At 40.9% G+C, this 14,330-nt stretch overlaps 2 protein-coding genes across 5 annotated transcripts in view; one reads left to right on the top strand and one right to left on the bottom strand.

The window, feature by feature from the left end:
- LOC133664392 (collagen alpha-2(IV) chain-like) overlaps positions 1-13,764 on the top strand; it is a 116,572-nt gene extending 102,808 nt beyond the window's left edge. The window contains exons 17-47 of one of the 4 annotated variants that reach the window (XM_062068971.1): positions 1,488-1,548; positions 1,660-1,764; positions 2,677-2,817; positions 2,901-2,972; positions 3,080-3,231; positions 3,308-3,380; positions 3,677-3,783; positions 3,860-4,043; positions 4,367-4,414; positions 4,646-4,720; positions 4,793-4,891; positions 4,981-5,202; positions 5,340-5,501; positions 5,576-5,746; positions 5,834-5,977; positions 6,051-6,176; positions 6,254-6,435; positions 6,504-6,567; positions 6,644-6,718; positions 6,807-6,914; positions 6,990-7,097; positions 7,185-7,256; positions 7,330-7,455; positions 7,549-7,665; positions 7,789-7,950; positions 8,059-8,157; positions 8,231-8,377; positions 9,142-9,258; positions 9,478-9,669; positions 9,747-10,033; positions 11,202-13,764. In XM_062068971.1, coding sequence (XP_061924955.1) covers positions 1,488-1,548; positions 1,660-1,764; positions 2,677-2,817; positions 2,901-2,972; positions 3,080-3,231; positions 3,308-3,380; positions 3,677-3,783; positions 3,860-4,043; positions 4,367-4,414; positions 4,646-4,720; positions 4,793-4,891; positions 4,981-5,202; positions 5,340-5,501; positions 5,576-5,746; positions 5,834-5,977; positions 6,051-6,176; positions 6,254-6,435; positions 6,504-6,567; positions 6,644-6,718; positions 6,807-6,914; positions 6,990-7,097; positions 7,185-7,256; positions 7,330-7,455; positions 7,549-7,665; positions 7,789-7,950; positions 8,059-8,157; positions 8,231-8,377; positions 9,142-9,258; positions 9,478-9,669; positions 9,747-10,033; positions 11,202-11,456 — 4,053 coding nt within the window. In that variant the 3' untranslated portion in view covers positions 11,457-13,764. Of the gene's footprint in view, positions 1-1,487; positions 1,609-1,659; positions 1,765-2,676; positions 2,818-2,900; positions 2,973-3,079; positions 3,232-3,307; positions 3,381-3,676; positions 3,784-3,859; positions 4,044-4,366; positions 4,415-4,645; positions 4,721-4,792; positions 4,892-4,980; positions 5,203-5,339; positions 5,502-5,575; positions 5,747-5,833; positions 5,978-6,050; positions 6,177-6,253; positions 6,436-6,503; positions 6,568-6,643; positions 6,719-6,806; positions 6,915-6,989; positions 7,098-7,184; positions 7,257-7,329; positions 7,456-7,548; positions 7,666-7,788; positions 7,951-8,058; positions 8,158-8,230; positions 8,378-9,141; positions 9,259-9,477; positions 9,670-9,746; positions 10,034-11,201 lie in introns of all 4 variants that reach the window. The other 3 variants (XM_062068970.1, XM_062068969.1, XM_062068973.1) reach the window with 3 other exon arrangements.
- Positions 13,232-14,330, bottom strand: part of LOC133664412 (ras-related protein Rab-20-like) — an 11,446-nt gene continuing 10,347 nt past the window's right edge. The window contains exon 2 of the mRNA XM_062069019.1: positions 13,232-14,330. This exon is cut by the window's right edge and continues 316 nt beyond it. Within this exon, the coding sequence (XP_061925003.1) occupies positions 14,075-14,330 (256 nt within the window). The 3' untranslated portion in view covers positions 13,232-14,074.

Raw genomic sequence — 14,330 nt, 5'->3', positions numbered from 1 at the left:
CTTTCCTGACAATTTAAATCAATGTTCAAGTACATTTATTTTTTTTATTGTAAAGAATAATAAATACATTTTAATTTAATTCTTCATTTTAGCTTCTGTTTTTTCGACGAAGAATATTTGTGAAATATTTCTTTAAACTTATTGTGATTAAAATTCAAAAAAAATATTCTGGCAAATCTAGAAAATCTGTAGAATCAAATGTAAATCTTATTTCAAAGTCTTTTGAATTTCTTTTAAAATTTTTGTTCTGGAAAATCTAGAAGAAATAATGATTTGTCTTTGTTAGAAATATAGCTTGGTCCAATTTGTTATATATTCTAACAAAGTGCAGATTGGATTTTAACCTATTTAAAATATGTCATCAAAATTCTAAAAGTAATCTTAATCAAGAAAAATTACTCATGATGTTCCATAAATTCTTTTTTTTATTTTTTCAAAAAGATTCGAATTAGCTAGTTTTTCTCTTCTTTTTTTCGGTTGAATTTTGAATTTTAAAGAGTCGAAATTGAAGATAAACTATGTTTCAAAATTTAATTGTCAATTTTTTCGTGTTTTCTCCTCTTTTAAACCATTCAATTAAGTGTAAATATCATTAATTATTAATAATAACATAGAGTTAAAGGTAAATCGAGCAAATTGGCTATTTCTGGCAATTTATTTAAGTGTGTATCAAACTGGTAGCCCTTCGCATTAATCAGTACCCAAGAAGTAGCTCTTGCTTTCAAAAAGGTTGGTGACCCCTGCCTTAGATTAATATATTTTGGTATTTTTAACGCATGTTAGTTAGCAATTTAACATGTTAACATTAGCATGCTAGCTTTTTTAGCTAATTTAGCAGGTAATGGTAAATGATAATTGGGTTATACTTTTATAGCGCTTTTCTACCTTCAAGGCACTCAAAGCGCTTTGACGCAAGGCGCTAACCACGACCCATCAGGAGCAAGGGTGAAGTGTCTTGCTCAAGGACACAACGGACGTGACGAGGTTGGTAGAAGGTGGGGATTGAACCAGGAACCCTCAAGTTGGTGGCTCGGCCACTCTCCCAACTGCGCCACGCATACACCTCAGTGTCATATATTTTCGTATTTCAGAAAGCTAACTGTTAGAATGCTTTTGTTAGCATGTTTGCCTAGCACTGTTAGCATGCTAGCTTGTTTAGCTCATATTTTTTGTTACTTGATGCTATCTTTCCAGCGTGCTAACTGTTAGCATTTAAGTTCGGCTTTGGCTTTTCATCATTCACACAATATTTCAACCGAAATTGCAGTTTCTAGTTCTTCGAAAAACAGCTATATTTTGCACTGGTTTTGAAGGGTAAAAATCCCAAAATGGCCCCCGCATCCTTTGATTTGTCAGTCTGTGGCCCTCAGTGGAAAATATTTGGGCACCCCTGCTATGCAGTATTTTTGCAATAACTAACAATGCATTGCACATAATCAACATTATTCTAAGCAAACGTCACTACTTCGATGAATTCTGTATTTTAGGGTGTGATGGGTGAGGCGGGTGACCTGGTTCCAGACGGATCCTGGTCCTGGTTTTCAGCAGGTATGTCAACTGATGAGCTTAGAAACATCCAATTGGGCAAGTCGAGCAAGTCTGATACAGGTGAAGAAAATGCTTGAAAGACGCTAAAAAATGTGTTTTTTACCTGATAAGCTGGTGCCCCAGGTGCGCAGGGTGTACAAGGTGAAAGGGGCCCCATAGGAGACCAAGGCATTCCCGGACCACCAGGGCGTCTCGCTTCTCACACACAGCAACAAGGTCTGTAATAAGAGACACTTCTTAGCACACTTTATGCACTTGCAGTCACACTAGTTTCTTTAAATGGTGGGCTCTGCTCCAATAGATGCCCCAATTAATAGAGTGAAAATAAGTGCCAGCCCTTAAATAAATGCTTCATGTCCCCCACAGGAAGCAATGCGTTCATTGCTTGTAATATAACTAATACCACCATGTGTCACAGTAGACCTGGCATCTGTAAAGCTGAAGTTTACAGTTACTGACTTGTGCAAAGCTGGACAGCCAGTTAACATCTAAATGTCCTCCAATAACTACACATGTCTAAGCTTTTTTCGTATTTTAGTGAAGTCATTAACAAACGGTAAACATGGTAGGCTTACAGGCAACTATGAACTAGCAGCTACACAACAGCCAAGCATACAATAGCACACAAGCTAGACATTAGTAATAAGTGTCCTTATTGGAATAGTATTTTAGTCTAAAACATGATTTGTCATGATAAACAAGTATCAAATAATCATAGTTGTATGTTATTTACGGCGTGTTGGAAATTATCTGGTAACAAACGTGTCCGCATCAGTCAACCTGTTGCTTTACTCATTGAATTATTGTGACCACTTGGTTACGCAAAAAAAAAAAAAAATTACCACTCCACTCTAACTTAAAAAAAAATGCTTATATCCATTCAAGACTAATAATAAATATGTTAGTGTTTTTCTTTACCTAACAATGTTTGAGTCGTTTCACTGGATCGAACCTTTTCTAACATTCCAAACTACAAAATAAGTAAAGTATTTATTGATCCGTGCTGATATCGTAGCCGATCAATATTAGTAATGGCCAGGACTCAAGGCTTTACTAATGTTGTATCAGGACACTCCCAAAGAGGATCAAAAGTTTAAATAATTGTGTAATTTTTGCCCTGTTCGTCAGTGTTTGATTTCGCCGGACCATTTGGAAAGAAGGGTGAGCCAGGGGAGAAGGGCCAACATGGTGAACCCGGACGTTCCGCTGTCACTGGAGGATCTAAGGGCTTCCCTGGTCGACCAGGTTCCAGGGGGCCTCCAGGATCATGTGAGTATAGGAGCCACTGTCAATGTGTGGCGATACTTCATAAGAATTTTTTATCGCCTGATGGTGTCCCTTGATGTCTCAAGGGCAAGAGTTCTTCAAGGGGTCCTCCGGAGCTAGAGGAAGGCCCGGGAATGCGGGCTTCAAAGGAGTGAAAGGTGCTGCTGTTATAGTTTTTGCTAATTATTACTGGTGATATTTATTTAATCAACTACTGTTTTGTCGCTGAAGCGTTTCGTTGATTTGCAAATGTGTGCGTGTTTAGGTGATCACGGACTATGCGAATGCATCGTCAACAACTCCCCAACCGGACCCCCCGGCCTCGCCGGTGACACTGGAGACGCCGGAATGACCGGCGAGTTTGGTCGAGAGGGTGATGTTGGAGACCCGGGTCCCCCCGGATTGGACGGAGTCTCCGTAAGAAAAATCTAACAAGATCACCTAAAGTTTGAGACATTTAATTTCTTTGTTCACTGATGATGTTTTCCTGCAGGGAACTCCAGGAGTCCCTGGTGAGCCAGGTCCAAAAGGCAGAAAAGGAGACACAGCGGTGGCAACTCAGAAGGGTGGGATATTTGTGCACACTCATACGGGCGTATTGCACTATGCTGATGCACATTGACATGCACTTGTTGTAGAATATGTTCTGTTTCAATCCCAGTAATGTATTAAGGAGATGAATTCTGCCGGAGGCTTGACATCCCATAGCTGACATCAAGTTGTACCTTTTTTAAAAGAAAAAATTACCTGGGACTCAAATATCAGCACCTCCACTGGTCACAACAAAGTAGTGGTTGCCTCCATTACATTAAAACACAATCCATTCCACTTCAGCGTTAATGTTCCTTTGTAATGCCCTCAGGATATCCTGGAGACGCTGGGATTTTCGGCCAGGATGGTGAACCGGGACCTCCAGGGGCTTCAGGCCTTGTTGGTCGGCCCGGTTTTCCTGGTAATCGAGGACTTCCAGTGAGTCCAATACTGGTCCTCAGTCATGTCTTATTAATAAAATTGGCTTTAATTGTCATTGCTTTAATTTCAACAGGGAAACGATTCCAAAGGAGAGAGCGGAGACAAAGGTTTTGCCGGTCAACCTGGTCAACCTGGTGCGCCTGGACTAAGAGGAGAGCCAGGTCAAGACCTGGAGGGTCTCAAAGGGCAGCCTGGTTTACCCGGCGATGCTGGCCTCAACGGTTACCCTGGAGTTCCTGGAACACCTGGCAGACCAGGTAAAATAGGCATCTGAGAAGAACACTACAACGTGTTTCCTTCAAGGCTTTCCTTTAACTGTTTCAGTTTAACTACTTAATGCTCATATGTACACTTTTCATTTGAACTGAAAAGCGTATGATTGGCTTGTCAAGTAAAAATGTGGACGCATGAAGTATATCTTGCCATTGTACCATTACTTCTCCTTCTTTGCTTCCAGTTGTTGCAGGGCCTGCAGCAATCAAACCAGCTCGGCTCAAGCTTGTTTGCAATAATGCTTGTGCTTTTTGAATAATATCTTGTACCGAATGCTCTCTCCTTCTCTCTTGTTTACAACTGAAAGGCGGCTGTAGTCCAACAGGAGATGGAGGACAGTGGGATGTGACAGGTAGCGGGTATAATGATATTTACAACTCCCTAAGCAACAGCTTTGTTGTGCTTTGCCCCCATGTGCATGACTGCTATAATTGTTTACAAGTGCAGCAAGTGAAAGTAGCTATTGTAATAATACAAGAATCTCATAGTATAGAATTCACGCTGGGCACCAGACAAAGTCACCTCAATTTTAGCATAATTAGGTCTACATATAACCATGAAATGAGCATTAATTTGTTTTTCTTAGGTCCGTGCAACACTTTCCCAGGACCTCCTGGACTGCCTGGTTTTACTGGTCCGAGAGGGTTACCTGGTCTCCAAGGTAAGAAGCAGCGAAGTGTTTTGCTTTAAAGCATGTTGGACTTACCATGTCCTTACTTAAAAAAATCACCAGGTCTTCCAGGTGAAAAAGGGGTTCCAGGTGCATTAGGACTACAGGGAGAGAAAGGAGAAGTAGGAGACTACGGCCCAGGTGGCCGTCCGGGACCGCCAGGCAAGACTGCGTCATAGAAACAAATCTCTTTACAAAGCCCAATACACTTTTGATCTTGTTTTATTGAACTGGATCATCTCCAATGACAGGTTTTACTGGCCCCCGTGGTGATTTGGGCTTACCCGGGAGAAAGGGGTCAGTTGGAGCTCCAGGCGTTCCTGGGCTGGCTGGACGCAACGGAGCACCTGGTGACAAAGGAATTCATGGTGAAATCTTGGGTGCAGCGCCAGGGCCGCCTGGTGACCCAGGATTGTATGGGCTGCAAGGAAATAAAGGTCATGCCGGAGGTCAAGGCGAGCCGGGCTATCCAGGTGAACACCATTTTGAATAATTTTAGGTCGAACACAAAACTGGAATGCTCTAACTAATTAAACCACCTCAGAGGTGTTCGACTTTGAAGAGTCCACTGTATTTAAGGAGTCTTATTTAAATTGTTCCGGTGCCACAGGAATGGGGGGCATGCCTGGTATGATTGGTTCCAAAGGCATCATTGGCCCTGCAGGCCCACAGGGGGTAGAAGGAAGTCCTGGACCACCAGGTACTTATGGATACCCTGGAGATTTTGGCAAAGCTGGTTCACCAGGGCTGCGGGGTGCCATTGGACAACCAGGTAACTCCCTATCCAAGATTGTATAGTTCTTAGAGATTACCTTATTCTTATCTAAATCCCTTCTTGGACTCAAGGCTTAACTGGAGAAAGGGGAACAGAGGGAAACCCAGGTCCTCCAGGTCCATTTGGAGTGTCAGGGTTCCCAGGGGAGCCAGGTAATGATGGGGTTACTGGAGAGAAAGGCTCACCGGGTAACCTAGGACAGCCGGGACTTGATGGACGACCCGGAGCTCTAGGAATGAAAGGTAGGTTCCACAATTCCGCAATATATTCCAAGCCAAAAGTCGACGGTTTAAGCAATTTGGTCATGACAATGGGTCCCTGTTTTTCAGGATATAAAGGGTCTCCTGGCATGTCAGGCTTTTCAGGGGTCAAGGGTAATACAGGTATAAAAGGATTCAGTGGGGTCAAAGGGGACACTGGACTACCTGGCCAAATAGGCCCTAAAGGAATACCCGGTCAAAGTGGAGAAAAAGGTGCAAGACTCGTCTTTTCATATTTGTAAGTATTAGAAATACTTTCTCCCTAATTCTCAACATTGGATTGCAGGTGATCGTGGTTTAAGGGGTCGACCCGGGGAGAAGCCAGAAATCCCTGCAAAGATGATTGTCGACATGAAAGGCATTAAGGGCGATTGTGGAAAACAAGGAAATCAAGGATTCACCGGGCCAAGAGGTTATTCGGCTGACTGCAATGACTTAAAACCCTCCGTGTCTTTTCGCTTTCTCACATGTGACTACTGCTTTCCACAGGCTTGAAGGGTTTACCTGGTGTTCCAGGCCTTGAGGGAGGCCATGGATTCCCTGGGGATCCCGGTCATGAAAAAGGTTCTCATGGGGATCCTGGTGCACAGGGGTTATCGGGGTTAAAGGGAATGCCAGGTCGTACCGGAACGCAAGGAATTTCTGGCTTTGTGGGGATGATTGGTAATAAGGTGAGTCTTTGGAATCACTTGTCCTGTCATTTATGGAGTTAATTTACCTTTTGTGTCCTTGTTTCTAGGGCTTCAAAGGAAGTCCTGGTGCTTACGGTGCATCAGGAGATAAGGGCAGGAAGGGAATCAAAGGTACAAACCAGACAGAATCAAAATTTTAATACTGGTTGGTAAATAGTTTGGCATTCTTAAATATTCTGATTTAAAGGTACCAGGGGTCCTCGCATCGACATCCCAGGAGCAACTGGACTAAGAGGAGAACTTGGTTCCGTAGGTGACCCAGGTAGGATAAACTAATGTTTCGCTTTAGTGCCTAATAGCGATGCAGATGCTTGCTAATGCTTGAAATGTTTTGATTTCAACCCAAATAGGTGAGAAAGGATCAATTGGAGTGCCTGGAGACAGGGGAGTTCCTGGTTTTCATGGTATCGAGGGGAAAAGGGGACATCCAGGTGATGCAGGCGATGTAGGATATACAGGTAGGGCGTTCACATGACAGGATATATTAGTCTTTTACAGAACTTATATTGCAATTGCTACTCTACAAATTTCAGGCTCGGATGGACAGAAAGGTACTCCAGGTAACCAAGGGCAGAAGGGTTTTCCTGGACCAACTGGAAAAGAAGGGTCCTCAGGTTTACCTGGCTTTCCAGGAACCAAAGGTACAAGGATTAATTCAATATATTTATTTCTGTGGATAATGGTCTTGTGGTTTGTTAAAGTTGTAATTTATGTGCAATTGTATGCAGGCTTCCCTGGTCTGGTTGGTCTTTATGGATTAGATGGATTGAAAGGACAAAAGGGTGTCTTTGGAATCCCAGGTATTTCATTTTGGTAAATTTAGTTAATGTTCAGGTTCCGGCTATAGGTATTGAGCGATTCTGTTGTTGCCAGGTTTGGATATCATTGGACCAGCTGGCCACCCCGGGACCAAGGGAGAAAAAGGGGAGGGCGGCAACACCAACACTCAGGCAGGTTTGCCAGGTGTCGCAGGTTTGAAAGGATTTCAAGGAGACTTTGGTAAGACACTCACTGAATTCCAAGTTGATGAATGTTTACAGTGATAAGGAATTGGGATGATGCTAAGACTGTTCCCATGTTGGATCTGTTCAGGTGACCAAGGTCATCCTGGACCATCAGGGTTCCGTGGACCTGTAGGACCAGATGGGAAGACAGACAGACCAGGAACTGCTGGGGATAAGGGCTTTCACGGGACTAAAGGTTATCAAGGTTAGACAACTATTACTACTATTGCTGTTCAAGTGTTCTGGTGAAGACCCTCGCACAAAGATCTAATTCCAAATGAAGAGTTTAACCGGGTTTTGTGCTGTAACCCGCAATGTTGTTTCCTAGGTCTCCCTGGGCCCAGAGGTTTTCCTGGTATTGATGCTGCCCCTGGAAAAAAGGGTATAGTGGGAATACTCGGGTTTCCCGGAGTCCCTGGCAGGAAAGGGTTCAATGGTGACCAAGGTACACCCGGATATAGAGGACAGACTGGGATATCTGGGAAGAAAGGTATGCATACTGTAAACTGTACATTTACAACGGGAATATGCCCAGTGGGCTACATTCTGGTTATCTACTACTATGTACAGTATTTCTGGAGGAATATTTTTCTTCCAGGTGACAAAGGAGAACAAGGCTCAATGGGGATTCCTGGTACGATTGGGGTCAAAGGCGAGAGAGGCCCAACTGGACCTGAGGGAGATGCTGGACCTCCAGGTTTGACTTTATTGATTGGGTTCCCAAGTATGTCAAGTACAGTTTTTACATGATCTACTCGGCCTGTTGGCAGGTTTCCGTGGGTTACCAGGAAACCAGGGATTAGCTCCACTGCCTATTACACTCCCAGGAGAGAGGGGGCCTTCAGGACCACAGGGCATCCAGGGGCCGAGAGGCGTCCAAGGGGAACCAGGACCACGAGGACCCCCTGGGGATGCTGGTCTGTTTTTGTTCAAATTAATTTCAATGAATAAATAAACAAATAAAAATAAATCACTTGCTAATTTAGTGGATAGATAGATGGATAACAAAATAAATAAAACTCACTAAATAAGTAAATACACATAGAAAGAAAAAAGGAAATGAATAAAGATAACTCAATAAATGAGTAAAAAGATAAATACATCAAAAAAAGAACTTATTAAATAAGTCAATAAGCAAACAGATAAATAAATAAATACCTAAATATAGTAAAACAAGTAAAAACTAAATAGATACATAACTAAATAAGGAATAATTTACTAAATAAGTAAATACACAAAGAAAGAAAGAAAGAAAGAAAACTCACTAATTAAGTAAATACACTAATAAAGAAATAAAAACAACTTGCTAAACAAGTAAATAAATAAATAAACAAATACCTAAATACATTAATACAATAAAACACTAAATAGATACATAACTGAATAAAAATAAAGGTAAAAATAAATAAATAAAATAATAAAATAAAAAACTAAATAGATACATTAAATAAAAGACATTGACTTCTTTCTTTCTTTTGTGTATTTACTAAGTAAATTAATAAAATATTAAACTAAATTGATACATAACTAAATGAACAAATACATAAAAAAAAACACTCACTAAATTAGTAGATAAATATATAAGTACCGAAATAAATTATTAAAATTAAAGACTAAATAAATACATAAGTCAGTCCCCAAACTGCAGCTGTGACATACTGTATCTTTTTTCTCCCTTAAGGTTTTTTTGGGCCCGCTGGGCAGAAGGGCATGCCCGGAATCGGTGGCAGACCGGGAACGCCTGGATTCCGTGGCGAGCAAGGTCAGGTGGGCCATGCTGGTCTACGAGGCATGGAAGGTATGTGTGTCTGACTGACTGTTGCTTACAAGAGGATTTGTACTAACAACCTTAGATTAAAGGATTGGAAACGTTGGATGCCGGTTTGGGCAGGGAAAATGCTTATTTACAAGGAGTATCATTGTTGTTAAGTGAATGAAACACATTTCAATGTCATGTTTATAAAACATTATCGCTTACTGTTTGTCATAGTAATAGTTGATGTTTGCTTGTTTGCAGGTCACTCTGGCAAAGCAGGCATCCCAGGATTGCCCGGCATGCCTGGTCGTAGTGTCAGCGTGGGCTACTTACTGGTCAAACACAGTCAGACCGAGCAGACCCCCATGTGCCCAGTGGGGATGTCTAAATTATGGGGGGGATACAGTCTCTTGTACCTGGAGGGACAGGAAAAGGCTCATAATCAGGATCTAGGTCAGCATTGGAAATTATTAGGATTCAAAAGGTATTTTTAAAAATCATCATAAATGACCTGGTGTTGTTCCCTTCAGGCTTGGCCGGCTCGTGCCTCCCACGTTTCAGCACCATGCCTTTCCTCTACTGCAACCCGGGAGACCTCTGTTACTACGCCAGCAGGAACGACAAGTCCTACTGGCTGTCCACCACCGCCCCGCTTCCCATGATGCCCGTGGAGGAGGGCGACATCAAACCGTACATCAGCCGCTGCTCAGTGTGCGAGGCGCCGTCGGTTGCCATCGCCATCCACAGCCAGGACATCAACATCCCGCAGTGCCCCGCGGGATGGCGCAGCCTCTGGATCGGCTACTCCTTCCTGATGGTGAGGAGTGTGGATATTTCATTAAGTACACCCGCATGATCTATTTCCTTACATAGTGGCCAATGGTGAAGGTAGCAAGCGGCTATTAGGGGTGGGGTGTTTTTAGAGTGAGGCCTTTTTATGTTCAAAACCATTTAAATTAAAAATAAAAATGAATTCAAAAAGTGAATTACAAAACCAATTAAATTAAATATTACAAAATTTCAAAAATAAATTATAAAATTAATCAACATATATGTATTTATATATAAATATATACATATATATATATTTAATTTAAGGTTTTTAAAATAATATATAATAAACACATTCTCAATATAAATATTATTAAACTATTCCAACTGTTTTGAGTCAATGTTTCCCAGCTTTTGCTTCAGAAAAAAGAAAGACAGAAACAAAGAAAAAAAAAATTACTAAATAAGTAAATACACATATAAAAATAACTAACTCACTAAATAAGAAGATAGATAAGTAAATAAATACATCAAGAAATACAAATAACTCCCTAAATGAGTAAATACGCAAATAAATGTGTAAATAAAAATACTTAAATTAACAAAAAAACAAAAATTGTTTACTAAATAAGTAGTTAGATAAATAAATAGAAAAAACTCCCTAAATACGTAAATAAACAAAAAATGTGTAAACACAAATACGTTAATAAATGGAAAAGAATGAGAGAAAAAATAGCTCACTAGATAAGTAGTTGGATAAAGTAATAAATACAAATAAAAAATACTGGTAAATAAATAGATACATATATAATTATAATAACACATAGTATATATTTTATAACTGAAATAAATATATGTGAGCATTGTCATAATATTAAGTATAATTGTAATATAATGTAATTTAACACATTATAATAATATGTAACACACTTATCATTCAATCTATCATTCCTATTAATAATTACGTTTACATCTTCGGCACCACATGGCAGTCATAGAGGTCATCACAACCCCTAATGGCAACATCTTGTATCTTTTCCTAAATGATTGAAAAAGTGTTTATTTGAGGTGGGGGGTTATCTATTAATGAGGCATTATTTGAGGAACTATGCAGCGTCTGCTCCCATAACAGCGCCCCCTCCCCCCCCTGCTGTCACAACTGGTAACGAAACGATAAATAATGACATAAACGACTTGACCTCTTATTCCCGTAGCACACGGCGGCAGGAAACGAGGGTGGCGGTCAGTCCCTGTCGTCGCCAGGTTCCTGCCTGGAGGACTTCCGCACGTCGCCGTTCATCGAGTGCAACGGGGCCAAAGGCACGTGTCACTACTTCGCCAACAAGCACAGCTTCTGGCTGACCTCCATAGACCAGTCCTTCCACACCCAGCCGGCATCAGAGACGCTCAAAGCGGGTCAGCTCCTGTCGCGCATCAGCCGCTGCCAGGTCTGCATGAAGAACTTGTGAAAAAGGAAACCTTCTTCTCGCTTTCTTTGTCATAAAGCAATGGATCTGACGCCACTCGTGCATGCAAAGACTTTGTTTGGTGCCTTGAGCTGCCATAATGAAGCCAGCGACGTTATGGTTGTGTTTTATAGATTTGATGTGTCTGGTATGGTGCTTCCTTTTTTAACTTATTACCTCAGACTGTTCACTACTTCTTCCAGCAAACATGCTTGTGAGTCTTAAAGCCACTAACTCCATACTATCGTTGCTTATTACTACGTCACTATTATTTTATCCCCCATGTTACATGCACTTCTAGTATGAGTTATAGCCAGCGTCATCTTCCATGTCCATGCACTGATTCTCTTGTTTGGAAGTATCCGACTGAACCTGACCCTTCCCCCTTCCATTGGATTTGTATTTCCCTTGTTAAATTTTACCAATCCACAAATGATTAAACTACCAGGTGCACACGCGGCGTAAACAACCTTGAATCCAAAGTCCAAAATGGTTTGATCTGAGCTGTTTTTATTTCAAAAGAGGGTGTTTGGTTCGTTTTTGGCAAATAATCACACGCAAGTCAGTCAAACCGAATATAAGACGGTCTTTTTGTTCCCCTTGATGAGTTGATTTGTATTCAGTCGAGAAGCTTCAACATATAGGACAACAAAACGTATAATCTGTGGTCTTACTCTTTTTTTTACACAAACCAACCAGCAGGTGGCGCCAAACGTCATCTACCCATCAAGACAGAGCTTTTCTACCGGAATACAGCAACAGTAGTACCTCAGTTTACCAGCTTTTCAGGATACGAGCGTTCTCTCGGTTAGTTGTTATGCTTTAAATTGTCAGCAAAAAATGGGGTTACGGGCCTCCCCAACTCGAGTAAAAGTGACAATGAACAACGTAAAATCCAACCAAAACATCCAGTGTCTTACACGCTAGTGTTAGCCTATAGCTAGAAAGAAATAAAAAATACTTTTTCCAAGCATGTAAAGGTTGGTGCCAAACAGACGAAGCGGCTGGTGTCATTAAATTAAAGAAATAAATAATTTAAAACATGACCGGGCTCGTAGTCGACTTTTACTGCGACAATAATCTGTGCTATAATGAAGCCAAATAAGTTGATAACACCAAAATAATAACACGGCAGGTATTTGTGAAAAATACAGAGAAGCTGCTGATGGTGTGTTTGACGGAGAAGCAGTACAAACTGCAGAATTCCACTTTACAAAGTAAATGCTGTACATTATTATACTACTTTGTTTTCCATTCAATATTTCTTATCTTGGGCAGAAAGGAATAATTGGATTTCCATTGAATTCAATGAGGAACATCATTTTTAAAATACAACTATTTTAAGTCGGGAGCTCCGTCAGAGAACCAATTAAACTCGTAGAATAAAATGTGCTACTGTAAACCGATCCAAAAGATCTGAAAAAAAAAACAGATTGACGTTTTCCTATAATAAAAAATGTAAATGCAATTAATCCATTTCAAACATATTAACGCAAAACATTTTACAGAGTATAATTATAGCTTTTTTTTAATGCAAAAAACAATATTTACATATAAATGACAAGTTAAATGTCACTTTCTTGTAAACGTGTTGGCAAAGACTGCGATGGGCGAAGAGGGGTAATGGGGAAGGGTAAGCCACACAGACACAACTTTGATACTTGGCTACTAATTCTTTCTCACCTTTTTTTTAATCAAAGTGCTGGCACTCAACATTATTTGGCCCCATAGTAGATTATTTTGCAGTCGTACGAAAAAAACCTGAGGGAAACAATGGACTAGTTGTGTAGGATTTTATCTGAAATGTTTGTGGAACACCCAAATAATGCAAAAAGTGTGGCATACAAAAACAGAGGTACCACTGTTCTTTTTCCCATAGAAAAAAGTAAGAGATCAAATATTGGTCGTCTTGTATTCAGTCTAGAAATTTAAACATGCAAACTAACCAGCAGGTGGCACCAAACGACTTCTCCTCAAGCAAGTCTGAGCTTTTCTTCCAGTCATTCACACACCACTGACTGGAGAGCTGCAGAAAGACCTGTTTGGAAAAACATTGTGTCACCAAGTTTGTTAGCATGTCAGCAGTGTTTAATTTCAAGATAAGTCGATGAACCGTCAACCAGTTAAGAGGATTTGCTGATTTTGAAAACATTACAACATATTTTTTGTTGCCTTCTATTCAGGTCGATGTGGTATTAAACATACAGTAATACAAATAAATCCATGATTATCTTATTATATTTGATCAAATGAGTCCAAGGGCTGTCATTTCATGGAGACTGTCGCCAACTGCAAAATAAAAATCTTTATTACGTCATATTCAAGCAGGGTTTGTCTGTGCAATTAACATAATATATAGTACATACAAGAAATTAATACCAACGCAGGTAACAGAATGTTTCATGTGATGAATGAAAGTATTATTAAATGTATCAAATAGTGCAATGTGCCACCTGCATGACGATGCATACTGCTGGCTTTGAAAAAGATGACCAGATGGTGCTAAAGTGTTCTTGGTGGCAGCAGACATCTTTGGTTGTCGTCTGGCTTCACAGTGTTGGGGTTTCTCCTTTACCGCGTATACTTAAGTGGTAGCATCAGTCGTTAAAACCTGAGGGGTCCTAGCAGCAGGACAGGCGGCCCCGCTTGCCCCTGCCCTCCTGCAAGTCCACGGTGGAAGACTCCTTGTTCTCGTTCCTCTTCCTAAGCATGGATGGCAGCAACATGTCAAACAGCGTCTCGAACACAACGTCCACGTTGTAGCCCGTCTTGGCGCTGGTTTCGAAGCACATCTTCTCCGCCGGCAGGCTGCTCTTCTCGTCCACGCCCTTGTAGCGAAGAATTCTCCCGTAGAAGGCCACGGCGTCCTCGCGGCAC

This window comes from Entelurus aequoreus, linkage group LG14, assembly GCF_033978785.1.
Source record: "Entelurus aequoreus isolate RoL-2023_Sb linkage group LG14, RoL_Eaeq_v1.1, whole genome shotgun sequence".
NCBI classification, from domain to species: Eukaryota; Metazoa; Chordata; class Actinopteri; order Syngnathiformes; family Syngnathidae; genus Entelurus; species Entelurus aequoreus.
Note: the sequence above shows the minus strand (reverse complement) of the source record. Positions and strands in the feature narration are given on the sequence as shown.